Source organism: Rhamphochromis sp. 'chilingali' (assembly GCF_963969265.1).
Source record: "Rhamphochromis sp. 'chilingali' genome assembly, chromosome: 2".
Taxonomy (NCBI): domain Eukaryota; kingdom Metazoa; phylum Chordata; class Actinopteri; order Cichliformes; family Cichlidae; genus Rhamphochromis; species Rhamphochromis sp. 'chilingali'.
The window spans coordinates 22,532,660-22,557,922 of record NC_137930.1 but is presented as its reverse complement, the minus strand read 5'-3'; the positions used below and the strand labels follow the sequence as shown (position 1 = coordinate 22,557,922).

At 39.6% G+C, this 25,263-nt stretch overlaps 1 protein-coding gene across 9 annotated transcripts in view; it reads left to right on the top strand.

Moving 5' to 3' along the window:
- rgs3a (regulator of G protein signaling 3a) overlaps nucleotides 1–25,263 on the top strand; it is a gene marked incomplete at its 5' end in the record, with an annotated part of 156,352 nt that overhangs the window by 91,848 nt on the left and 39,241 nt on the right. For 7 of the 9 annotated variants that reach the window (XM_080875367.1, XM_080875371.1, XM_080875374.1 and 4 more), the window contains one exon: nucleotides 2,936–3,070. In XM_080875367.1, the coding sequence (XP_080731493.1) occupies nucleotides 2,936–3,070 (135 nt within the window). Of the gene's footprint in view, nucleotides 1–2,935; nucleotides 3,071–12,472; nucleotides 12,593–15,412; nucleotides 15,552–25,263 lie in introns of those variants that run through there. The other 2 variants (XM_080875377.1, XM_080875378.1) reach the window with 2 other exon arrangements.

Below are 25,263 nucleotides of genomic sequence, written 5' to 3'. Positions count from 1 at the left end.
AGAAAAACTTTGAAATACCGTCATAAAGTCTGGAGAACTTTTTCTTAATACCACTTTAAAAAATTGCACGCAAAAGATATTTACCCGACCACCCTTAAGACTGAAGGGGTTATAAGCAGGAGTAGAGACTAACAGTGGCCTCCCTTGACAGCGACACCATAAGTACCATTTAACTGCCATTAGTAATGTCAAAAATGAGAAAACTTTAACCACATCAAGCACTTTTCACCACTGGACCTTTCAGCAGCACTATCCTCATCTTCAGCAGGACTCTGAGTAACATTCAAACAGTTCAAATGGCAGAAACACAGTAGAGGATGCACAATAAACCCAACAACCATGCAACCAGTAGAGAAGCAAATAAGCTAGCATCTTCATTCACCACTGACCAGGGCAGTGAGCATCAAGAAAAACCCCGAGGACTTCAGTCAATCTCTGAAGACTTGTACAAAATGGAAAAAATCCTATTTATAGCCCGAGTCGTGTTCAGAAATGTCAGGACACAAATGTTTTTCCCTGACATTGCTGGAAACGGAGCAGCCGAGATAAATGGAATTTATCAAAGAATAAAAAGGAGGAGAAATAGAAAACCAGTGTGTCTGAGAACAAAAGGTTCCTTTAATATTCATCAGAAAAAAAAGAATTTGACTTTGTTACTTCTCTAAAAATGTGACTCAATGATTTATCAGCAAAGGTTGAGCACATGTGCACAAACAGGGATTTGGTAGATGGTAGAAAACCAGACTGTTTTTGCATAGAAAATGCATTTTAGACGATTCCAGACATCCATCCACCTGTTCTTAACCTTTGATCCAGTTCAGGGTCACAATGGGGCTCGAGCCTGCCCCACCCTGGACAGGTCCATCACAGGACCAACACAAAGAGAACCATGACCATTTCAACTTGCAAATGGCCAGAAACCAAGTCCAAGTTCTGTTGCAACTTGCCAGAAAATTAGAAAAAATTGAATGTTTATTGAATCTTCTGACCACAAAAAAAGACATATAAATTGGCATATATGAGTTTTAATTTGTATCATACTTCCTACATTTAAGGGGTTAAAAGGAAACAGAGAAATCTCAATAATATGAGGGAACTTGATCATAAAGGAATTCCTTATTTTGCTGGATCCAGAAAAATTATTTTAAAACAAAAGCGTGTGTAGTGTTGTGGAAGTTTTCCATTTAAATAAAGCCTGCAGACGAGTGGTGAGCAGTAGCTAACATTCTTTAATCAAAACACAAAGAACAGACAACCAAGTTGGTGGAGAGCCTGCATGACCGTGGGGCAGACGGTCAGCAGAGTCTCTCTGAGCCTAGCATGGCTCTCAGTTAAATACCTTCTCCAGGAACAAAAGGCAGTACACAGCTGTTTCACACCTTAAGGTTCACACTCCCTTGCTACCTCCCAGAGTCCTCGAAGAGACAAAAGACTCTTCCTGTGGAGCTGTCTGCTTCCCCCAACTTCCTTACTAGACCCCCACCATTTGTCTTACAGTATGAGTGTGAGACATGTTAAAATCCAGTGGCACCAAGGCATTATACAATAACATAATGTGATTAATACATAAGTAAAAGAAATTCCTATACAGTAGTAAAAGTTGGTATTTTAAGACCTCCACTTCAAACAGCACTATGTGGCAATGTGATAATTACACAGGAGGAAAAACAAATGCAGGAGGCACGCACAGAGGCAGGGTAAAATCCAAATCCACTCTTTAATCATAGGCAGGCAGTGAAGGCAAACAGAGGAAGGTAAAAGGACAAGGTCGAAAAATAGGCAAGACGTCCATCACAAGTCAAGAACACACAAGGAATAAATAAACAGGAAAATGAAGACATACTAGGAAAACACAAGAGTATGAATTGAAGGCATAAAAGCTACTTTATACAAAGACATTCAGACAGCTGGAGGGTTCTAGGCACGAGGTATATAAACTGAGAAGGACGATTAGCTCACTCAAGACCGATAAAGCAGACACAGAAGGGAAAAAAGGCAGGAACAGAGATTTCAAAATAAAGCAGGAAGTGACTAACCAGAACCAAACATTATGAAAGGCAGACGCTGACCTCACCATAAATATGTAAACTCTTCTTCCTTTCCTTTATTTATTTTTGATACAGTCCATCTTTGATCAAAAATGCATTCCTTGAATCACGGCCAACAAACAAATGGGCCCATTAATCCATTAAGTGTTTAATGTGTTCATTACTGAGAATGGTCACAGGTCTTCGATTGCAGATTCTGGATGTACGAGGAGTATTTATGTCCTCTTGAGTGAAAAGTTACTGGACTGCTGTTTGTCAACTCTTAGCCAATTAAGCACTCGTCAGATTCTTTCTCATGTATTTCCTGGGGATGCATTGATTGGTACTTTTTCAAGAGCACCAGCTTGACACTGGCTACATAATCATTTTGTCAGCATATCAAATTCTGCCTAATGTGGATGCTGGCCTTTATTCAATTTCACTAAAGCAAGCATTTTGCTTCCCAGCGTGGGTGCGTGCCACCTTAAACTCTGTTCTAAAAACAAGGCTCACATAATACCTGAATGTTAAGTCAAGGTCAAATGCTATATAGATACTATAGTCATTCTATAGTCATTCATTATCTCTCTTAAAGGTCTCACAGAAAGAGGCACTCAAACAGGCACACGGTTAACTCTAGCATTCTAGTATTCTCTAGTTTTCTTGAAAAGGGCCAGTAAGATGGGGAAAAACTTGTTTTTGCCACTTTTTTTTCATTTTTATTATACTTTTGTGTTTTATATATTATATTATGTTTATTTTCTTGTGCTGTGACAGTCTTTCACTATCCAAGCATCAGGAGACACTGCTTTTTCATTTAGTTGACAGTAGATGCGTAACTGCCCGCTGTCTTTTCCTCCACCCCTTTTCCTCCTCTCTCCCCTCACTCTCTCTCTCTCTCTCTCCAGAAGTGTGACTGCCTGCTCAGCCTGGAAGCCTATTCAGGAGACCAGAAGCGCCGTGTGTGTCAGTGCCTGAAGGACAACATTGACAAGCAGCTCCAACTACACAGGAGGGAGCCTCCCGTTCCGCATTTTGAACAGGTATGACACATGGACACACATATCTAGGAGCATTTCCAATTTCATTTGAGGCCAGAGATAAATCAGTAAACACATGAACACATGGGAATGCATATATTTGTGCAAACCCCCATCACAGATGCCCCGTGAATTGCACACACTTTGTGCACAGTAACGTCACGCATGTAAAAGCCTCGTCTGTAGTTCTTATTGCCATAATTCTGATTTTCCACTCACAGAAACTCTTACATTTCTCTGGGGAAGTTCAATGCTGCCTTTGTCTGACGTAAATTTCAAAGTTTAAAAGTTCCTTGACTGTCCTCAAGGAAATTTAGGCCACATCCTCCTAGCAAAAGCCAGTGTTTGTTCCTGTAGTTTCTTTTATAAACCAGTATGATTATTATAAACCGTAACCAGCAGGTTTAACTGAATGCTGTTAGCATCAGGTGCTTTTTTCATTGAGGTAAAGAGTTTGAGAAGAAACTCTGCCTTCTGTGTGAGGCTGTGCTTTGTTTTCTCACTGACATACTTTATTCAAAATCAATGCCATGGCATAATCAAAGATAATGACCTTGGGAATGAGATTTTTTACCTGGATAAATAAAGGACTAATAATAATAATACACTGCAAAGGCTTGTGCATAAATTATTTGAGCTTTTGTTTCTACCTGCATTAACCTTTTAGATTTGTTTCAGTTTTTTCCACAAAATTTTGTAAGAAACAGTTGCTACATACTACTTAGTTACTTTAGGCAGATAGTAAAACAGGAAACTTGTAGGCTGGAATAAAAGAAGGAAAACTGTACGATGCTAAAATCCACCCAGCTGCGGTGAGCTACTGATTCTGCTTGTCAAGGCCTCTCTTTCACGTTTCAGTTAACCATTCTTGTTATTAAAATGTTCAAAAATTGATTAGAGGTGATTGTTTGTCTTCACTGGTCTATTTCAAAAATGAATTAAATGCACCTTAGTCAACTATCCTTGTCTTAATGTAGCACAATGCGTCACGCTTAAGGATGCACTGGAACTGATCTTTAAGAGCTCATGGGGCTTCTGCTGCCCTGATTAACAGGGTGGCTGCTGGGGATGCTGTGACTGAGATTACCATGGCCCAGTTTGGTCATTTCAAGCTTCTACCCAGGGAAATCTACTCAAACAGTTTTCTTAATTGCTATTTGGGGTTTTTTTGTGTGAAAAAAGAGGTCTAGTCTGACATAAATATGACATCATACGAAGCACTTTTTATTATTAAGAAAGATGAATGCACATCTGTCTGTAATGTGCATTCGTTTGTTTAGATTTTCTCGGACTGATTATTTGATGTAGCGTTTCTGTGAGCACCACTCACATTTCCTTCCTCTTTAATTTCCAACACTTTTTTTTCTCCTTTCCTCCTTCATTTTTGATAAACAAAAGAGACAGCTCATTCACTTCATCAGTTTAAAAGGAGTGCTACCCAGTTCATTTGAGTTTAGCTGAAAGGTGATTAAAAGGGATAAATAGCCTTGTGTGTGGATGGCACACCTGTTGCACATTAAGGGTTCATTTCATCAGTGCATGAAAGAGAGCAAGAAAGACTGACAAGCCGGCAATCTTTCATCTTTCATTCTCTTCTGTCTGCATGCATGTGTATTCATTGCACGTGTACATATGTACATATGTGTTTCCCCTTTTTCAGAAGTTTCAGTCAGACTATCCTCTGTTTTTTTGTTTTGTTTTTTACTATTTCCCCATGAGTGTTATCAACTTCAGCACATATAAAAGCTGTTTTTAACTTAAGATATCTTTCTAATAATATTTGCACTGCTACAGTGTTTTTCTTGCAGGACAATGTTCTGATCTATTGAATCTTTCTACATCAACACTACGTGGAAAGTTGGATTCCTTGCTTGTGTCCTCCCAGGGTCAGTGCCAATTAGGCGCTCCCTGCTGAGTAAATGAACACATTTACACACACGACAGTGTTCAATGTGCTCAATGGCAAAACAACTTTGCGAGCATGCTAAGTCACGTAAGTCGATGCTGTTTATGCAAACTCTATTGACAAAACAGTGTCTTAGCGCAGATGTGACCCAGAAACCTGCCAGGTTTATCACTTTTTCAATTGTGAAGTCTTTAAGTTCCCCCATGCCCGAAAGAGGCTCAGTTGTACTCATTGTTTTCCTCAGATTTGGCCTTTCATCCAAACTAAGTCAGTACACAGCTGAAACATGAGCTGCGTGAACTCATTTTCCAGGAAAGATGGATCTGAAAATGTTGCACATATCACAGAGTAAACATCTGAGAAACATAAGGTGGCGTAAGGCAGCTCGGACACGGTGGCGGTGCAACTGAAGTACAGACAGAACAACTTTTAGTGACCTCTAACACTCTATGGTCACTCATTTTAAACCTGCAGTGTTTTCAGACCAGGAGGCAGAGGAAGATTTCTTTGAAGAAAAACATATTTACAAAACATGCTAAAATGCTCGAGGCAGTTCTTGCCAAAACAAAGTTTTTAAAATTCATCACAAATCCTGGAAAAACCTGATAGTGCAGTTTCGTACATGCGCTGCCCAGTGCGATCACTCCTGTTATTCCTGTTCCGTGCACACTTATTAGAACATTTTATTGTAATCCCTTATTAAATGGAAACGCAGTCCCGAAGGCAAGGGAATACATGCTTAATCATAACATTGTACATCTAGCCAAATTAGTTCACTTTTGATTGCATTTCTCTAGAGTCCCTTAGAGGCAAATAGTTTGTATTCAGTCACCTCCAAATGTATTTAATAATATGCAAATTAGCTTTGTCAAATATGGCATATATGAGGAAAAGTAGTATCAGCAGTGTTGCATGGAAGCTTTTAAAAGATATATATCCAGGTCACTTTACTGTGTATCTTGGGAAGTGTTCTTGGGTTGCTTCACGTTACCACAAAGGAGAGAACGCGTATCAAAAGGTAGTTTCAAATGTCAATCAGACCTAACGTGCAGAAAATTATTCAGAAAATTACAAATTTCTCCGAATAATTGAACATTTTAACACACTTTCACTTTCAAATCATCAGAAAATTATATTTTAGATTCAATTTCCGACACACTGGGATACCCTTTTAGTGTCATTTTGGATGTAAAGGAAACCAAAAACCTATAAAAGTCCATGTTAGAAGGGAAGTGGGGTGGTGGACAGCACAAAGACACAACCTCCAACCAGGAGAAACAAGTTCTATTCTTGTCCTCTTTTGTTTTACATTTTCGTTTTACTTTTCTTTTCACAGTGTAAAAATATGCTCAAAGGAAAACTTCACACAGCTTCAACAAGCTTTCCTTGATTACCACAAGTACACACCCTCTCATGTTTCAGGATGTGGGAGTAAGATAGTATTTCTTTTGGTGACACTTCAGTAACTTCATTTCTGCTTTATTGTTACTGTTGAATCAACACCAGAACCTATTTTCAAAAGCGAATAGACTATGTATTTGATCCGCAGTGTGTATTGCTGCCAGTGAGCAGGAAGAGCAGTAAAGGCGCTTTAGAAAATGATCCATTGATTCAACCGTTTTCTTTGTGTCAGAAAGTGTATTTCTCCTCTCATGCACAAAGCCGAGTAAATCTGCACTTAGCTGAAGCACGCACCTTCCTCAAGAGTTGTGTTCAAATGTGCAGCGAGAGCAGAATCCTCTCCAGAGGGAGAACACGCGTTCTTCAGAAGCCACTATCTACTCGCGTTAGGTTTTTCATTCATGTTTAACCGTAAAATGGGATTATTTCGTCACAGTGTTGATGTCAGCAGCTGCCCTAGTTCCTTCAGTCCCTTAACACTTTTCAATGCTTCCCTTTGGAAAAATTTGGACACAAGCCTCTTTTCTATTGAGGAGTCTCTAATCTCCGAGTCCTAATGAGAGTGGGGCACGATGATGACTTTCATGTCTGTTTTGTGCAGAGCTCCATTTGCTGTCAGCATATTGAACAGACGGCTCACAGCAAACATTTATCATTAACTTGCAAATATGATGCATGCTCACTCTGTCAGCCCTCTGCTGTCGAATCTGTCGCGAAATTGCAGATCAAGAAAATGTCAAGGAAAGTGGGCCACGAGTTAGATTGAGGTTAGAGAGGAGGTTAAAATAATCATAGAGCGGGATGACATGATATCATACAGCAGATGTTGTCAAAAGGTGGAACAACAGAGGATGATCCCAGGCAGAAACCTGCACAAAGGCTGGTGAAATTTAATAACCTGACATACCAGAATGTGCCAGTTAGAGGCCAAACATGGTCGGTTCATAATTTAAATGCTCAAAGGAATAATCTTTTTGCATTAGATTCGCTTTAGGTTTTCGTTTCAGTTCATTTAAATTCTAAATTCATTCAGAAATAAGCCTTTTCTGATTCTGACAAATCAAACAAGTGCTTCTCATGACTTAAACATCAACTCTGGTGCACTTTTTATTTCAAAAGTAGTTTCAAAGAACTCCTATAAGGTATTCTTGGAGGTCTGGGCCCCTTAGATACTAATGTGTTTTGATAGCCTGCTGACACACAAGAGCTTTGCTCTCCTAATTTGTTTACAGTCTGAAATCCCTTCATATCTATTCCACATTACATCATGTTACAATGTGACATCAAGTCATTTTAAGGGACTCAGCGAATGGCAAGCTCATTGAAAGCAATGCACTTTGCTTTGCTTTAGGTCTTCAAAATAAAAGCACTTAAAAACGCCACAGTTACAACTTAAATTGGCGAGCTTTTTAGGTTTTAAATGTGCAGTCTTGAATAACTAATATAAGTAATCATGATCCCTAAGCAGTATACACTAATGATTTACTGTATAGGTTAAAAAGGTAGGTTTTCTTTTTTCCTCATGCACACAAAAAACATTAAACTCAGCCAGAGCCATTAAAAGTGTGTTATCTCCTTCACTGGAGAGCTTCCGGTACATTCTTCATTCTTCAAGAAAAAAATACATTTGCACAGCTGCATAAACACACACACACACACACACACACACACACACACACACACACACACACACACACACACACACACACACACACACACACACACATGATGGGAATTTAAATAGGGCTGCCCATTTTGAAAATGACAACCGAGCTCACACACAGTTTGCATTTGATGAGCAATACTGGCGCTCCTTCTCTGAGTCAGAAACTATCTGCAGTAAAAGTTGCACAAATTTTCTACATCAGCACCGTGAACAGTGGAAAAAAAAGATGGTTTCTGCTAATGAACAAAATGTGTGTGTGTGTGTTGAAGTTTGGAGGCAGCTTGTTCTGTTCTCATCCTGTCTCATTTCACATTTATGAGAATCTGTTTTAGCGCTGAAGGGGTTATAATGCAGCATTCATGTTGGGAGAAGCGGTGACGTAGGGCGACGAGGACCCGCTCTAATTCTTCCTCTGTTGCTCACTTTCTCTCAACTTGTCAGGCTGTTCATGATGAATTATAAAAATGTGGCGATCCTTTCCTGTTCATTGTTTTCCTAATCTGCCATGTCTCTCCAGCTCAGGCGCACTGTCATGCATGCTATCAAAGAAACATGAAGTTCAGGGACAGATAAGAGCTGTCGGTGAATCTGCAGCTATTAAGTAGCATATTTCACACACTGCATTTTAAGCAGGAACACAAAGTAAAAATAGGCTGATGGCTCCAGTTTGGTTTAGGATTCAGTGGCTTAGCAAAATATTTGCTTTGTTTTTAGCACTTTAGTCATTCAAAATTTTCTGACACAGCACACACTGGTAAATATCTCGTTCTATTTACTCCAACCTCACAATCCAGGACAGCAGCTGTCCACAGAAACGTTATTAAAACTGTAAAACTTGTAATCTATACTACCCTTGTTGTGTATTTGAGACTCACAAAATAAGCCATGGGCAAAGCATTGACCAGGCTTTGTCTGTGAATGTTACGCAGGGTGTTTTTGAGTGCCTTACTGAGTAGCAAAACAAATTCTTTTTTCCTTGCTTTTCTGAAAAATACTATGGAATTAGGTCAACTCCAGCATGTCGCCACGCCTAGCTCCAACATCCAGATTCAGAGATAAATGGAATGCAGCATGAGTGCACTAAACATATATTTTAGATGATTGTTTATTAGTCTGGTTAAGTATTAAACTATTAAACATCCGGTACATTTATTCACAGTTAAGAGTCATGCATATGTAGCCTTTTTGGAAGGAGATCAGTAGTCCTCATCTTAACGCTTATTGCTCCAGTGAGCTAATGGAGCAGATTTGTCCTAGACCTGAGTGAAGTTTGTTTTTGTCACACAACAACGGCTTATCACTGTGCACAAAACATTGTCTCAGTTGAACTCTCACAAGGAGTGAAGCTTGTCAGGGAGACAATTATGTTAGCAGACATGAGTGACACTAGTCCAAGTGGAGAAGTAGGTCTCCAAGCTGACATAGAGTGAGTTTTAGTAGATAGTCATCTTCAGGAGGCCGGGAGTGACATCAGAGAGAGCGAGGGGAAAGTTAACAAGTTGCTGAAGGAGTGTGTAGTTTTTTTGACAGTTTATTTTCACTGGGTACACAATGAGGATAGCAGTTAGCCGTGAGGGGTGGCCGCGCATGTGTCATTTCAGTGAGCCATTCTAAACACTTTAAATACTAATATTTACACGTCGGATAAAAGGCACTTTTTTTGCGGACCTCTGCGCGCTTCTTCCAAGATCACTGCCGACTTTACAATTTCAGATAGAAAATTTAAAGTATCCAAACAGAAAGTGAATTATGGTAAACATCTGCACCAGCACATGTTAATATGATTGACATTTCTCCTGCTCTTATTCTCTGTCTGCAACAGATGCATACTTTCCCCCTCGCTGTCTCTAATTAGACATGGATGAATTCCATTTGTCTTCTTGTTGCTGCTTGCTCTCCATCGCACACATGCACACACTCACACGAGGCACATTGCATGCTATTTCTGGGATGTGGTGTCATGACATCCAGATTTACAGCTCCAAATGGTGCAGATGTGAGGAACGTCATAGTGGATCATAATTTTTAATTAGATTTCATCATCCAAAAAGATTTTTCCATAATAAATTAATGGCATTGCTGCTGCTCAGTAGTCATCTTTTAAGAGGCTTAGAATGCACTATGCTTTGCTGCGCCGGCTATAAGTGGTTCGCGCTATTTCCTTTAGATTTTACCACATAATTTCCTCAGGGATTGATAAAGTATTCTGATTCTGATTTGGACTAAATACTGTAAAAAAATTATTTATAGAGATTTTATTGTCTTATAATCACCAGGACGACTATCCACTTTGTGTGCAAGCAATGCCGCAATCTTAAACTTTCCTTCGTCTTGCAGAGTTCTTCATCAAAGCTGGACTGTGAGAAATTAAGACATAGGTGAGATGTCAGTAATGTGCTACTGTATTCATATTAGGAAAATAAGAATACATTCAGTGGTTGACAAAAGTTCAACTTTAACTCAACCCTGTTTTTCAGGCTTGTTTTGTTGTGTGTTCCCTCTTCAAATATAATCTTCTTAACACCATTATGCACCGGACGCATAAAATTTGTATGAATATGTCACGCACTAAAAATATTTTTCCGGCCCAGCTATTCTTAATGTAGCCATTTGCTTAATTTGTGGCATTTGTTTTTTTTTTCAGCTACCATGTGAATAAACAGTTTGGACCATTCCATCCTGTAACAAGTACAAATGTGCGCCGATACTGAATATAAAATGATATGGAAATAGTAAATGAATTGTATTTTATCTCACACTGTCTGAAATTATGCGTACAGCTCTTCAGATGTGGTCCTAATTCTGCCAACAACTGATCGTGATACAGCTTCGACTCCGGGATTAAGCATGAAATTCTTCCTTCTTGCGAGAAATGGATGAACTCAGATTCTCAAATTCTTCCTTTTGTTGTTTAGAAACATCAGGACCAGCTCATTGTCATCTGATGTCTACTTTTATCAGTTCTTTTTACAGTGTTTACATTTTTTTGAGCTAGTTTTTTCACAAAAATGCAACATATTTGGCACGTGTAGAAACAAACATTTGTTTTCCCTGCACTTGACCTCGCTAACTGTCTTTCTGTCAGTCGCTCACACACACGCAGACACACACAAATGGCTGAGTGATGTTAATGATTATGGTCTGTGGTGTTAGATTAATTCCCTTGGCTTTCTTTAAAAATTAATGATTTCCTTCTGACGGAGTGATGTTTGGCTTTATTTTAGCTCACCTTTAACTATTCATAACTGTGTTATGTAATGGTAATGCATCAGCACAGAAGGAAGTATAGATAAGAGCCTCGCAGACTCAGACCTAAGAAGGTAATGCAGAGCATGAAATCCATCCACTCTGGGTTTTAATTACGCACATTCTTTACTCTGAAAAATGACGTGTGCTCCACCGAGCATGTAATGGAGCTGCGATAATATTCTAATGTGTAAATTACAAGGATGGTTTTGACACAAGGACATTTCTGATTAATACGACAATTAAGAGACTGAGAACTTTATGCTTTTAGCCACAGCCTAAAAAGAGTCTTTGAAGCAGGTTTACAAAAACAAAACAAAGAAAAAAAAAACAATCACTGAAATCTAATTTCCATTTAGTTTATATCCTGCTTTTTAAACGTTACGTCTGGATACATTTTCTCAGGAATAATTTTGGCTAGAAACTGTGAGAGGCAGCTGTGCGTCTGTGCAGTGTAATTGACAAGTGTTTAAAATAGCTATTCGTGAAGCCTATTATGTATTAGCACATGATATGATTAGATAAGGCCTGATGAATAGCTTACATGCCACTCTTCAGGTCTGATGCAGACGCATGGTCATTGTAACGGACCAGTTTGGTGTGTGCGTCCCATTACTTGTGAAAGTCATGGCCCTTAACATTCTGCTCTTTTGATAGGTTTTGATTCGGGGCTTTGATTTGCGGCAGATCAACTTCTAAAAATAGCACGTAGTGGAAAAGAGAGAGAGGGTGAGGAATGAGGGACTCTTGCTGCTTCGATCTCCAGAGTTTCGCCGCATTTGATCTTTTCCTAACCAGCGCTCCCTCCGTGATTTTTAACACATCACATTTTTACATTTCCTGCTGTCACTCTCACACCTCTGTCTCTCCCCGATTCCATCTGTCTTTCTTTTGCATCGTCCCCCTCCTTCACCCAATCCCCCCCCCCACCCCCACCCACCCCCTCTCTTCTCTCAACCCCTCCCACCCCCTCTTCCCTCTCTTCCCTGTCTTTCGCACACACGTTGGCGCGCACGTTATCACCGAGCTGGGGTAGAAGCTGGGACCGCTGCAGAAAGAGCAGAGACAAGAAACACAACTAGGAGAAAAAGGCACTATCACAATATCTGAATAACAGACAGGAGAAAAAAAGACATATGGTCACTGTGGATTAGCAGCCTGCATCTAGTATTTGCACTGCACATGTGCTGTGTGTATGTGTGGATGAACTGTGCTCTTCTTCGGAGTACTCTAGGACACACAACAACAATATTAACACTCATTGAAACAAGCAAGCACACTGCGTGTCCCGATGCCGGTGTCTAAGGTACTGTATGTCATGTTTATGTAATACTGCTGCAGAGGTCACACTCTTTTTGCTCTCTATATTGTGTCTGCATGCTTGTTAAATATGGTCCCAATGCCTGAGTGTGTGTGATTTGACTGCGGGAGTGTGTTTAGTTTTGTAAATACCATGTTAGGTGAAAGCAGGGACTTTGATAAACATTTTATTTAGACTGTGGTTGTTTCTTGTGAAATCCCCCTTTTGTTCCCCCCCCCCCCCCCCCCCCCATTTTTTTTACTGCGAGAATGAAAAATGAACTTACTTGCCAAGTACCGTATTCAAATTTTGGCCTTTATAAAGTTTTTGATGCCACGTTCACAATGGAAAAGCCGAGTCCTGAGATGAGTGTGTGGGTGGAACCTGACAAATGGCTCAGGTGTGATTTACCTCTTTTGTTTACCGAGTGGAAAACACTTGACCTTCTTCTCACCTTCTGCACATGAAATCGATGAAATTTGCTGCGACTGGAGAAACTTTAAACAGTTTTTTCTTTAATGTTATTGTGATCTGTTGGAGTTCTTTTTCTCACATTAACCACTGTTGAACTGTTACCTCAGCATATGAAGCCAAGCATCTTGGACTTTTGTTGGTGAGGGATAAGTATTGACTCAAGCATTTATGTGGAGAGAGACAGCAGGTGTGTCTCTTACCTTCCAATGTCAAATGTTCCTTGCCACTAAGGCGACAAAAGAAGAAAAAAACACAACCTTTCTCCTGGGTAGTGCAGAGAGGCTCTTGTGATAACAGTGACAGAAGAAGAGCGAAAAGAGAGAGGGAAGGAATGTGTGAACTGGTGCGAGGGGCAAAGAGAGTGTCATGTGGATCCGTTATGTCTCATTATTAAAGGTTCCTTTAACACTTCTCATGTTTGCCATTCAGTTTTAAAGCTTTTATCAGAGGCACTTAGCACCATTATCACATTGTATTACGGTTGTTGTGTTACTCATTATACAACCTCAGTATTAAAATTTGTCAAACAGCCAAAGTTGTCTTTGAATGGTTGGTCATATTTCTTCAGTCTATTTTTAAAAAAAATAAATTTAATTTTAATTTTTTTAAATATAAGATTAAGTTTAGTTTTTGAACTTTAGCATAATTGATATAACTAGCTTGTTTCTTATTATTAGCTAGTTAAGTCAAGCAGTGATGCTTTGTGTACTATTGCAGGTTGACCACAGTTTCATTTTATTGTCTTATTTGCAACATAAGCGTGTCTTAGGTGAAAGTAGACTAACATTCTGTTTTAGCTCTCTTACAACGCTTGTACAGTAAAATCCCTCCTAACCTCAAGCTCACTCAGGGTTTGTTTCAATAGAAAAAAAAAAGTGCATTCATGTCATCAAGTCTAGGATGTTGAGGCAAGCTGTGACTCAGTGCGTTTATGGAGTGCAAACACATCTATAAATAGCCACACGGCACATATCTACAGTGACCTTGACAAGAAGTGTAGAAAATGATGTCAATATAATTGCTGATTGATCAAGTCAGGTTGCACATCATCGTACATGCGTTGTGGAAGTACAACAGACACTGTGTTAAGGTGAGGTCTTCACATGTGTATAAGGTCTTAATCCTGATCTGAGCATGTGTCAGACGTGTTTGCGTCACCAAAGGTAGACGTCTCAGCGAGTGCAGGTTTATTTTTAAGTTATGTTATCTGAATTGGTGACACAAATATGAGGTCACAGAAGAGTGTGAATCATCTGTGGAGTCAGATTAAGCATAAGCTTATGTCTATGACCCTAATAGTATGCAAATATTATTTCCAGGGGTATGCCACAGTATGTTAGTACATAGTACTGTACATAGCAGCTGAGAACTCCTCAATTTATCTGTTTAAATATAAAGTAGAAGGTTATTTATTTATTGTTTCTAATAATGTATCTGTGTGTTTATGTGTTCTTTGCCTCTATTTAGAATTAGCAATATGAATCCAAACAGCAATAGATTAAATGTGCTCTTTGTTTGGCTGTCAGCAATATACCTGTGAAGTTACAAGTGAGTTGGAAGAAAGTTGACTGAAATAGGAAAAGAAAACAGTCAGCACACATAAACATACAGAAATCCCTCCATTTATTAGAGCGATATTATGTCCTGCTATCCCGTGCACATGTTGTAAATATTATCTGTTTAGTGTCCAAAGAAATTCCAGATTTTGGCTTTAAAAGTCAAATTTAGCTGCTATTTCTGCTATCGTACAACGTTATAGATATTGTAGCACCATCTGTCCCTCTGAGATAGGAAGCTTTTCCAAAATGACATCTTTCCCATTTCATGTATGGTTGCTCTGTGACTTTGTGGCCGCATCGTGTGTGTAAGATAGATGGATATGTTTTCTGCTGCTTGTGCTTGTGTGTGTTTACAGTGGTTATGTGTCCATTGTGTCCTTTGTGCACCCTGTGGGACCTGGCTGTAATGGCTTCACCAAGAAATGGAGTTTGGGCGGGGGGTGTGGTGGAGCCACAAATGGACACAATATGTACATTCATGTCTGTCACACACATGTCCAATTATGGAGGACAGTAGAGATGAGTCAGTGTGATTGTTGGACATACACACCGCGTGTTTCTGTCTGAGCTCACGCTGCTCATTCGTCTCTTCTCATTATCGCTGTCTCCTCCCTCTCCTTCATTCCCTCTCCCCCGTTTCCTTCTCACTTGTTTGTGCAGCTCGGGAGTCTACCTTCTTAGCCTCTTGGGCATTCTCTCTTTTCTCTCTCTCTCTCTTGCACGTGCTCTCTCTCTCTCTCTTCTTCTGTATCTCTGCACAGTTCAGTTGGCCTAGCCCACACTGACAGCATCACACACACCAGCCCAGCTAGCCAGCCACAAACACTCACACACCAGCTTGACAGAGGAAGTAGGCCACTTTAATGGGGATGTGTGGAGTGCCTACATCTGCCTTTAGTGGATTATAACCTGGAACTGCTTCCTCTTGCCAGGTAGGGTTTATATCTCGCACTGTTACTTTATTTTCCATATGAGGAGTACATCTTTTCTGAGCAATCAGCAGAGTGGTTTCATGCAAATGGATTTTATGGGTCTTTTCTTTTGCTCCAGAGGGACAAAAAGAGATTTGAGAGTATTCATGCAGTGTTTGAAAAGCTGAGATGTTAGCACTGCTGGGAGGCGTTTGGTCATATAAAAGAAACTAGACGAAAAGATGTGAGGAAAGATAGTAAAAGTAATAAAGGCCTATTCATCACATCGGGCATCTTTATGACAGGCATATATGAAGAGAGTTTGCCACTGCTGTGTGCTGTTTTGATTCACTTAACTTTTACCTCCACCTTTGATTTGCTGAGGTTTTCGTTTTCTTTCCCTGCTTCCTTCTTTGTTTTAATGCTTGTGCGTTATTTGTCCCTACTTTCACTGCATCCATTTATCCTCCTTTCCTTTGGCAGCTTTAATAGCTCCCTTAAATTATTGTCTCTGAAATATCGTCTCATCCTAAATAAGCAAGAGTTGTGGGCTCTGTTTTACGAGTAACACCCTGTTTACGTCCCCTATTTGGTGCTTTAATGTGAGTGATTTTGGCTTCGGTTATGTGCCAGTGACATATTTTAACCTGTCACATGGCTGGGGAGTGGAAGGGTGAGAAACAGAGGGATACAGAGAAAAGAAGGCTAGGAAGATGGCCATTAAGGAGACATACTCTAAATCATGTTAGAGCAAAGCTGAAAGTGATAGCAACAAGAGGAGAGAGAGCAAACCGAGGGACCACAGGGGAAAACAACAGGAAGCACACTGGGGAAAATTGCTTTCCTCTTTCCCTCATTAGGAGAATTGAGAGGTTATACTCTTCTTAGAGGAAAAAAAAAGACAGAGAGAGTATTAGATGGTGGGTGTGTGGTTTTGTTGGTGCCTGTTGATAAACAGGGATATGATTGATTTCATTACAGTGGTGTTAAGGCTTTGAATCTAAAAGTTTTAAGCACCAGGAGAAGAAAATCTCTCCACCAGTCCTCAATTTCTCCTTTGTCTTTGATCAATAGTAGACAGTGTCAGTGGTGCATCCCTCCGCTGCGTACACATGCAGACACACACAGACACACAAACGATGAATGTGATTTATCAGCTGGTCTTACACTCCCAGCTTGAACAAATGAGATGGTTGTTATAACCTGGGAACATGCATTGCAACATTTTGTCACACAGGCGAGCAGGAAACTGAAAGACAAACCCCAAATTTATGCACACATGCGTGTAAATCCTTCACACAACCATATACACCTACGGTCACACCCAGGGGGCAAATATAGAGTGGAACTAGGTTAAGTGAATATGAAATCTGAACAAACAATCTCGCTTGTGCTGAACTTTATTTAACTAGATTTAAGCCTGGATCCTTTGATACTGATAGAAATTGATACATAATTGTGGATGAGCTTTTCTGAAGGAATGCTAGCTTAATTTAACTGTAACTTTCACCCAAACCAAAACCGTGCCTTTCTTCGCACTTAGGTCTAGTCATATTTAATGATTTACTCTTTGGGCACTTGGTTTTTGTCCCCAAACGGGAGGCAGCGCCATACAATGTGACTGTTTAAACTAATTTATGTCCCTACAGCATGAGTAATTGTGCATACACACACACACTGACATAAACATCTCTGGCCTTTCTTTCTGCCGAGGCCCTTTCCAGTCTTTCTCACTGGTCACATTGTCTTCAGCTGCCTGGCGTCATGGGGCAAGTTACGTCAATGGCATTTTCTCTCTGAACCCCTGGATTCTAACAATAATGTCTTTACAAAAAAATTTAAAAAAACCCTCACATTTCTGCCCGCTGGCTGGTTTGTGTGATTCTTCTAAAGGTTGTGCAGGAGCGGCTATGTGCGGTGCTATTTTTAAGTTAACTCGATTGGAGGGTAATAGGGCTGGGTTTTGTTATCCGCTTCCAAGTTGGTGGAATACTGTATTCATTCAGTTTTCACACCCAAGAAATTATCCCTCCTCAGAGGTTTTGTTCATGTTCTCTGCTGACACTGTTTTGCTTTTTCTTTATATCACAGGCACCGTCAAAGCAAATAAAAGGAGAATAACAATGTATAAGAAATAAATAAAAGAAAAATAAAACAAACAAAACGAAAGTGGAAGTCACAGAAATAATGCAAACTGTAATATTTCTAAAAGAAACCTGTTCTTTGTATGAATATTTAAACCACACGTCAGCCACAGTGTACTGCTGATTTCATATTCTGGGACCTGTCACATTGGACTCAAAGACTGTATTTTAACGATAGCTGTAGATTCTGGATCTGACAAATCAAGGCAATGCAGTAGTGCCTTAACCATTTACAAGAAACACTTCAAACTTTTATTTATTTATTTATTTATTTATTTATTTATTTTCAAAGTTAGTTAAATTATTGTATAAGTTTCAATGGGATTAGGGTTGGGGTTAAGGTTGGGGTTTGGTGTTACAGAGGATTTATGGTTTATCAAGAAATCTACGCTGTACCTACGTCGTAGCTACAAAATTCCCCAAAAAGTAACCTGACCTGCACGTTCTGTTTATTAAAGTCGATTTCTAGTGTGCGCTTCTTGCTACTTTTTGAATTTCTCAGTCATTTGCTTCTTCTATTCAATCTTTGTTTTCAGAAATCATAACGACAAAATACTAAAGACAAAGCTTCACAAAACACTAGATGATGTTATAGTGGGTATCCATCATTTATATACAGTCTGTGATTACTCAGGTTCACCTCCAACTAACACAGGATGCATTGTGAACATGCACAAATATGCACAAATTATGAATTTGGTGAATGACGATGTAAAGTCAGTAAAATCATGACAGTGTTGTTTTGACATTAGCTCTGCAACTGCAAATAATGCATGAAAGCAGTGGCGAAATATGTGCTGAATGCCTTCAGCAGATGCTTCAGCAGAGCAGTCATTTAAAAAATAATGAGTTGAAACCTTTGCCATATGTTATTTCACTGTAACAATAAGTTCTGGTGCTAAAATATTTAAAGCACTTCCATCTCTACTAATGACTGAATATCATTTCTTAAACATAAACATGCCCACAACCTGCATCTCCAAGGTTGAACTGGCTGTCAAGTAATCCTGTGAGATTGCTTTTATTATGCCGTCCTCCTTCGTGTGTTGTTAATGTGCACAATATTTCTGCAGCCTTGCAGAAATATGGAAATAAAAATTCGGAACATTTTATTGATGGTTGCAGGCAGCAGTAGCAGCACTATAGTTGTAATAGTAGGTAGCCTTGTAACACTTTAGGAGCTGCCCAATAATGTCACTTAATATGTTCTACCTGGGATGTTCTACCTACTAGCATCTCTTCCTTCATAGCCTGGTTACACTCGATGGTGTTTTTTTTGCCTCAAGTGGTGAAACACACAGATTCTACCTTTAGTAAGAACAGTTTTTTTGTATATTTATTGTGTTGTAGTAGTAGTATTGTGTTTTGTTGGAGGTTGTATGGCACATCTTTGATCTACAGACACTTTTCAGTTGTTCCCTTTAAAGGCCGGTCTACATATGAATCTGCTGGTATCAGCATTCACAATCGCTGATAAATGAAAATTAAGAAAGCAGCGAAGACACGGAAGAAACACTCTTCAGCTATGATGTGAGGGTTGATGCCGCATAATTTGTCCACCACATGCCACTCTGCAGTTTTCCTGTTAGCAACAGGTGTTTGGAAAGCCACAAACAGCAACAATCGGATGACTCAAGTAGAGTCGAGCAGAGTTAATCCACAACTTGTTGTGACAATAAAATAAAATTTCATTTTTTTTTTTTACCTTATAAAATGTTAGAGAAATCTGTTAGGTTTCGTGTGTCTGAAAAAAATTGGATGTTTAATCACTGACATATTGGTACTGGTCCAAAAAAATCCTATATTGATCGGGCTCTGGTTCTCTTGCTCCTTTGCTCCATGTTCCTTTGTGTATGTTCTCTGTTTTCTGTCCCCTTTTCGGCCTGACTACAGCAGAGGGCTCTGACAGACAAACGACTATTACTGTCTCATCTGTCTTCTCTCAGTGAAATCGAGAGCAAAAGAGGGCAGAGCATTGTGGTGCATGTAATGAGGCCATTCAGAGATTGATCATCTATATGGTTAGGTCCCCTCAGTGAGGTATTCATATTACATGATCCAATAACGGCTCTTAAATCTTTCGACCGCAGCTTGTCCTGGACAATGCATGTCAAAGCTTGCTTAATATACGTTCGGTTGGCGCAGACATGGACACAAACATCCGATCAGCAGCAAACATAATATAGCTATCCAATTGTATGGAGAATGAGCTTCTCACACATAGAGACAGAGACATGTCTCTTGTAAGGTATGAGCTGTGATGACATACATAGAAAAGACATTGAAAAAACAGTCTTAATAATTAATGTACATATAAGTCTTGTAAAAGTCTCGACTCATGCTATGATTTACTTGTGTTTTTATGCAACAACCTGTGACGTGGTTTGAGCAAATGTTTTCACTTCATGCAAGTAAACAGTTTGGGCTGTGTGTGTGTGTATACGGCTAAATTTAGTGGAAAGTAATGTGGTTTACAAGTACGGTAGAAAAACAAGTTTGCTATCACTCTTGAGAGCGAGAGAGCAAGCTTTAATGGCATCACATCCCCGAGGAGGTTTGCAATCGCCCCATATGGAAAAGAATTGGAAAGAACTACAGTACAGGCTACAGAAAGAGGACTTGGTAGCATTCTGGAGACCAAGCAAAGACTCACAAGCTCAGTTTTTCAGTTGTGGAATTTTATATTCAGTAAACAATGTGTCAGTCTGTTGTCTGTTGAGACAAACAAACTAAAAAGGGAGACTAAATAGGACTGGACATATGGGACGTCTTACACAAGGAAGAGTGCTTAATGCTTGACACATAAGAAAAAGATGATCTGAGAGAGGAAGATGGTAACACACAGCTTTTAGGTGAATACAGTTAAATATAGGTGCAGCACAAATGGGCAGGAATATAAAGATTCTCAATAAAAAGCAAGGCTGTGTTCTAAATAAAACAGGAAATACCAAAAATGCAAGTCAAACAAATGTTAATTCAAGAGCTGTGGTTGGTTCTCACACAAGCACAAGTGTGTTTACAAGTGGGGAGCATTTGGTTTGAATCTGTGGACAAAGGTAAGACCTGGGGATGCCCTTTGTGTGAGGTTTAACCTTTCAAATGAACTCCTTGCTCAAGAGTACACGTCAATACCCCGGAGCTGATTTCCCTTTAACGAGTGATGCAATGAGACCATGATTATGCTTATGAATTCCTGATTAAGAAAGTAGTCATGAGTTACAAAACTGTAATTCAAAAACAAGTCATTATCGTCATCAGTGAGGACAAAGGTGGCGCTCAGTCACAAGCTTGTGCCTGAGTAGTTGTCTCAACGTGATCACCATGCAGATTTAATAAAGAGTTGGACGAGGATGATGCTTCGAGTCAGTTTGGAATAAGGTTAACTTTGTTGTTATTCTCTGTTATCACCGTATTCATTTGATGTGTTCCCTCCGGGCTATAAACAGGATGTCTTCTCTTGACTCCTCAGACCTTACACATCCTTTGAAGAAATCAATATCAGATAAGCCAGTGAATAAAGGAGACTTTTGAATAGAGATAAATAGCATCATGCAGGCTTGTTGGGTGGGCTTGCATCACTTAGACAGCCACCCAAATTGCTGTTATAGTGATCCAGCAGTGAGTATGTATGAATAAGTTAACAGAGATGGAGGGAGTGGCAAAGACGAAGGCAAGAGAGGAGAAGTCACGTTCTGTTATTGGATGGTACAAAACATGTCCAACAGCAGTGCTAATTGAGATTAGCTGGATTTATTGAGGCTGCAGTTGGATTTGGCAAGTGTGATGTTGGACACTTTAGACCAGGGGTGCTCACACTTTTTCCGCATGTGAGCTACTTATAAAATGACCAAGTCAAAATGATCTACCCACTACAAAAATCCAAAACATATACTTATTTATAAATATATTGAGGATTCTTTATATCTACAATGTATATACATGCATAACCGCAATATCCAATATTTCACAACACAATTAACTATGTAAATTTTTTGTCATTACCTGAGTTTACTCTGATGACTTGCACTGAATTGAATCAGCCAGGGATGCATAGTCCGGACAGTAGCTGCTGACGGCCAGGTTTAAGAGAAAAAACCGAGAGCTAAAAATTGGAGTTAACTCGCTGACTAGCTTGTCAGTTTTACTACACTTCGCGCCGCTGTTTGCGCATGCGCAGCGACCTAAGCGTCAGAAAAAATCTGCTGTCATCTGACTGGCTTCCCTGTATCAATCAAGTGACGGGATGGATGATAGGCTGGCATCTATTTTTTTAATGCCATGCGATCTACCAATACTACCTTTGCGATCGACTGGTCGATCGCGATCGACGTATTGAGCACCCCTGCTTTAGACCATTAGCCACCAGTATCACACTAAGTGGAGTGAAGTGATGCTCTTTAATGTAATGCCTTACTTAGAAATAAACAGGAGACAGGAAATTAAAGGAAAGGGGGAAAAGGAAGGAAAGCGATGAAGATGAAAGATGGCACTTTGTAATTGATAAGCGGGAGGGGTTTGGGGAAGCTTTTGGAAAATGCACAGCACAGCTGCTCCCCTGGGATAGGTCTCCTGTTGTTATGGTAACTGTAGGACAGAGGTCACATAATTGTTTGCGGGTGACCATTCACGATTGCGTGCAGTTTTCTGTAGTATCTGTATGAGAACATAATGACCTCGAGACATGCAGACCATCAGCACAAGAATATTTACTCTGATCATATTTGCCATCATGGAAATGTGAATATAGAACCACGGTATTCACTGCTCTCACCTGGTTCATACTGTCCCACCTGGTCTGCAGCGTTAGACTCAGCTGATGGTGTGGATCACAGATAGAGTTTTGTAAAGCACAACATTTAGATCATCATTGGACAGTTTGGTGGAACATACAATCCATGTACTGACTGTAAGTATTTATGGCACAATATGTAAAGGTGGGGAAATTTGGCAGAATTGGTAGCTGTAGGCTTTTCCAAATTTCAGCAAAAAATTACAAGTATGGCAATGTTGTATGTCTGCATCAACATGGTAAAAAAATGAATGAATCAATCTCACATCATACCAATCCAGTAAGAGACAATAATGTAAAGGTTGCAGTTAAGCATATCTTTGGTAGCATTCTTTCATTCAAAGGGAGTTGCCTTTATTTACTCAGGTAAAGTAGAGTCTCTGAAATTGTTGTGTCTTCACTATTGCGAAGATCAGTCCAAATACCGTTTTTTTGTTATAGTTTTCAACTGCTTGGTTTTATAGTTAAGGATAATCTAGCCTTATCCCAAATTTCTTTTAGTTTGAATTTGATGATTGATTAATATCTTTTTCTTCTCTTAATCTGAAAATTATGGGCTATTTCCCAAATTAAAATGGATTCTTAGAAAATGGAAGTAAAAACTTTATAAATTATATTACATTATAAATGTCATCATCTGCTGGTCCATTCCCCCCTCTTTGCTTAAGGCCCACGTAGAGTCCTTAAGCCTGTTCTTAAATTCAGTTAGCTGCTCTGGAGGCTGTAATGTTCACTCCAACTGCAGTCTTCGAGAGCTACTGTCCTGCAACTTTTAGATGCATCCCTACTCCAACGCAGCTGAATCAAATGGTTGAATTACGTCTTCAGCAAGTTTGGCAAAGGCCTGCTAACAAGCCATTCATTTGATTGAGGTGTGTTGGAACAAGGATGCATCTAAAAGCTGCAGGACAGTAGCTCCCGAGGACTGGAGTTGGAGACCCCTGCTCTAGAGAAACCCAAACTCTGTGCTTGAGTTTGATGTTTAACTCTGTGGAGGAGGTGTAAACCAATTGAAAAAATGCATATTCTTTCACATATTTGCATAAAAATGCATATTTGTTCACATATTTGTTCCACCAATCATGCATGATTGGTGGAACAAATATGTGAAAAATTAGAGATGGTGATATGCTGTTTTTCATTTGCCTGGACATTTAGCCATTAGCACGGTTGTGGTCATCACGCTGAACAGTTTAAACAAGGTTTGTCTTTTCTGTCAGCGGAAAAAAGCGACGAGCAAGTACAGTTAGCTCTAATGGGAATGCCATTCATTTTGAAGTTATCTGGTCAAATGACAAATTAGAAAATAAATTGAAAGTTCGTCTTAATAATAATAGAGATATAAACCTGTTGATGTCTGCTTCAAAGTGTGTTCAGATCCATTCATCAGCTGTTGGGACTGTCAATTATTTATTTAGTTTTATTAAATTTTTACATTGTTAATTTTAGACGCAGGAAAAAAATGTATAAAACATGTAAAATTTCTTTTTTTATTCATTAATGAATGAAAACACCTGCTGGCTTCGTCTGGTTATCAAAGCATTAAATCATATTTTTTCTAAGTTCAGATTTTTGCTGTTTACAAATTCAGATCAGTATTGCTGTTGGCGACTCATTTGAATATGCCATTTCTCTTCAGAATGAATCGTTACTTTGAAGGGCCATACACATGACACCAGTGAGATTTATGAGATCCAGTTCAATTCAATTCAGGCTTATTTATATAGCAACAAATCATAACAGTCGCCTCAAGGACCCTTACTGTAAGGTAAAGAACCTGCAGACCCTACCTGGGAGAAGACGCCAACAATCACAGCAGGAACTTTGCAGTGAGGGGAAGGAAAAACCACTTCCTTTTAACATGAAGACACCACCAGCAGAACCAGGAACAGGGAGGGGCAGCCAAATGCTGCTGCTGCTGGGGGATGAGGGGAGTGACCGTAGGGAAACAGGACAAAACACAGACTTATGCCTGATTTAGATTCCTGTGGGGAACCTTTGTACGTAACCTACGTAAGTAGTTGATGTCATTGCCCACATTTATGCTTATTTGTTAATTACTGTGACGTCGTGCCAGACGATTTTTTTTTTTTTAAAAACTGCCGGGACCTTTTTATTCGTCCTGGCTCCTCGCTTTTCGTTTTTTTTTTCCTGATATATGTTTGCCTCAGGTTTTTTTCTCTACTTTGTACATTCGCTCACATCCATTTCGGGAGTTTCAGCAAATTTCCTCCAGGAATCTGCTGACATTTGTGAGTCCTTATATTGACGCTGTGATTATTGTTCTTTATACTGAGGCAATGATTGTTATCATCTCATGGATAAATTCAGTGCTGCAGGATGTTATAGGATGCAATGAACAGGCCAATCACAGTAGATGTGGGCTGATTCTCCCCAACGTGTAGTTACATTTTTCGGGAGGTGCATGTCAGGTGACGTCATAAGATACAGCATACATTTTCCACTGAAGCATAAATTGGGAATAAGGGAGAGAAAAGAAACACATGGGGATTGAGAAGAGGTGTGTGGAAACAAAATGCTCAGTGCATCACAGAGCATCATATGAAGCAGTCTGAGCCTATCTCAACATAACCAAGGGATGGTACAGGGTCGTGTGATTTAGCCTCAACTATAAGCTTCATACAAAGATAAGATGTAAGATTCAGACTCCTCTCCTCAGCCCTTTTTCACTCACTTATCTCTTTTCTGTGCTGTTGCCATTCACTGACTCCCCTCCTCCTTTCCTCCTTCTGTTTCTGTTATCCACTTTGTCTCCTCCATCTATTCACTCTCCCACCCT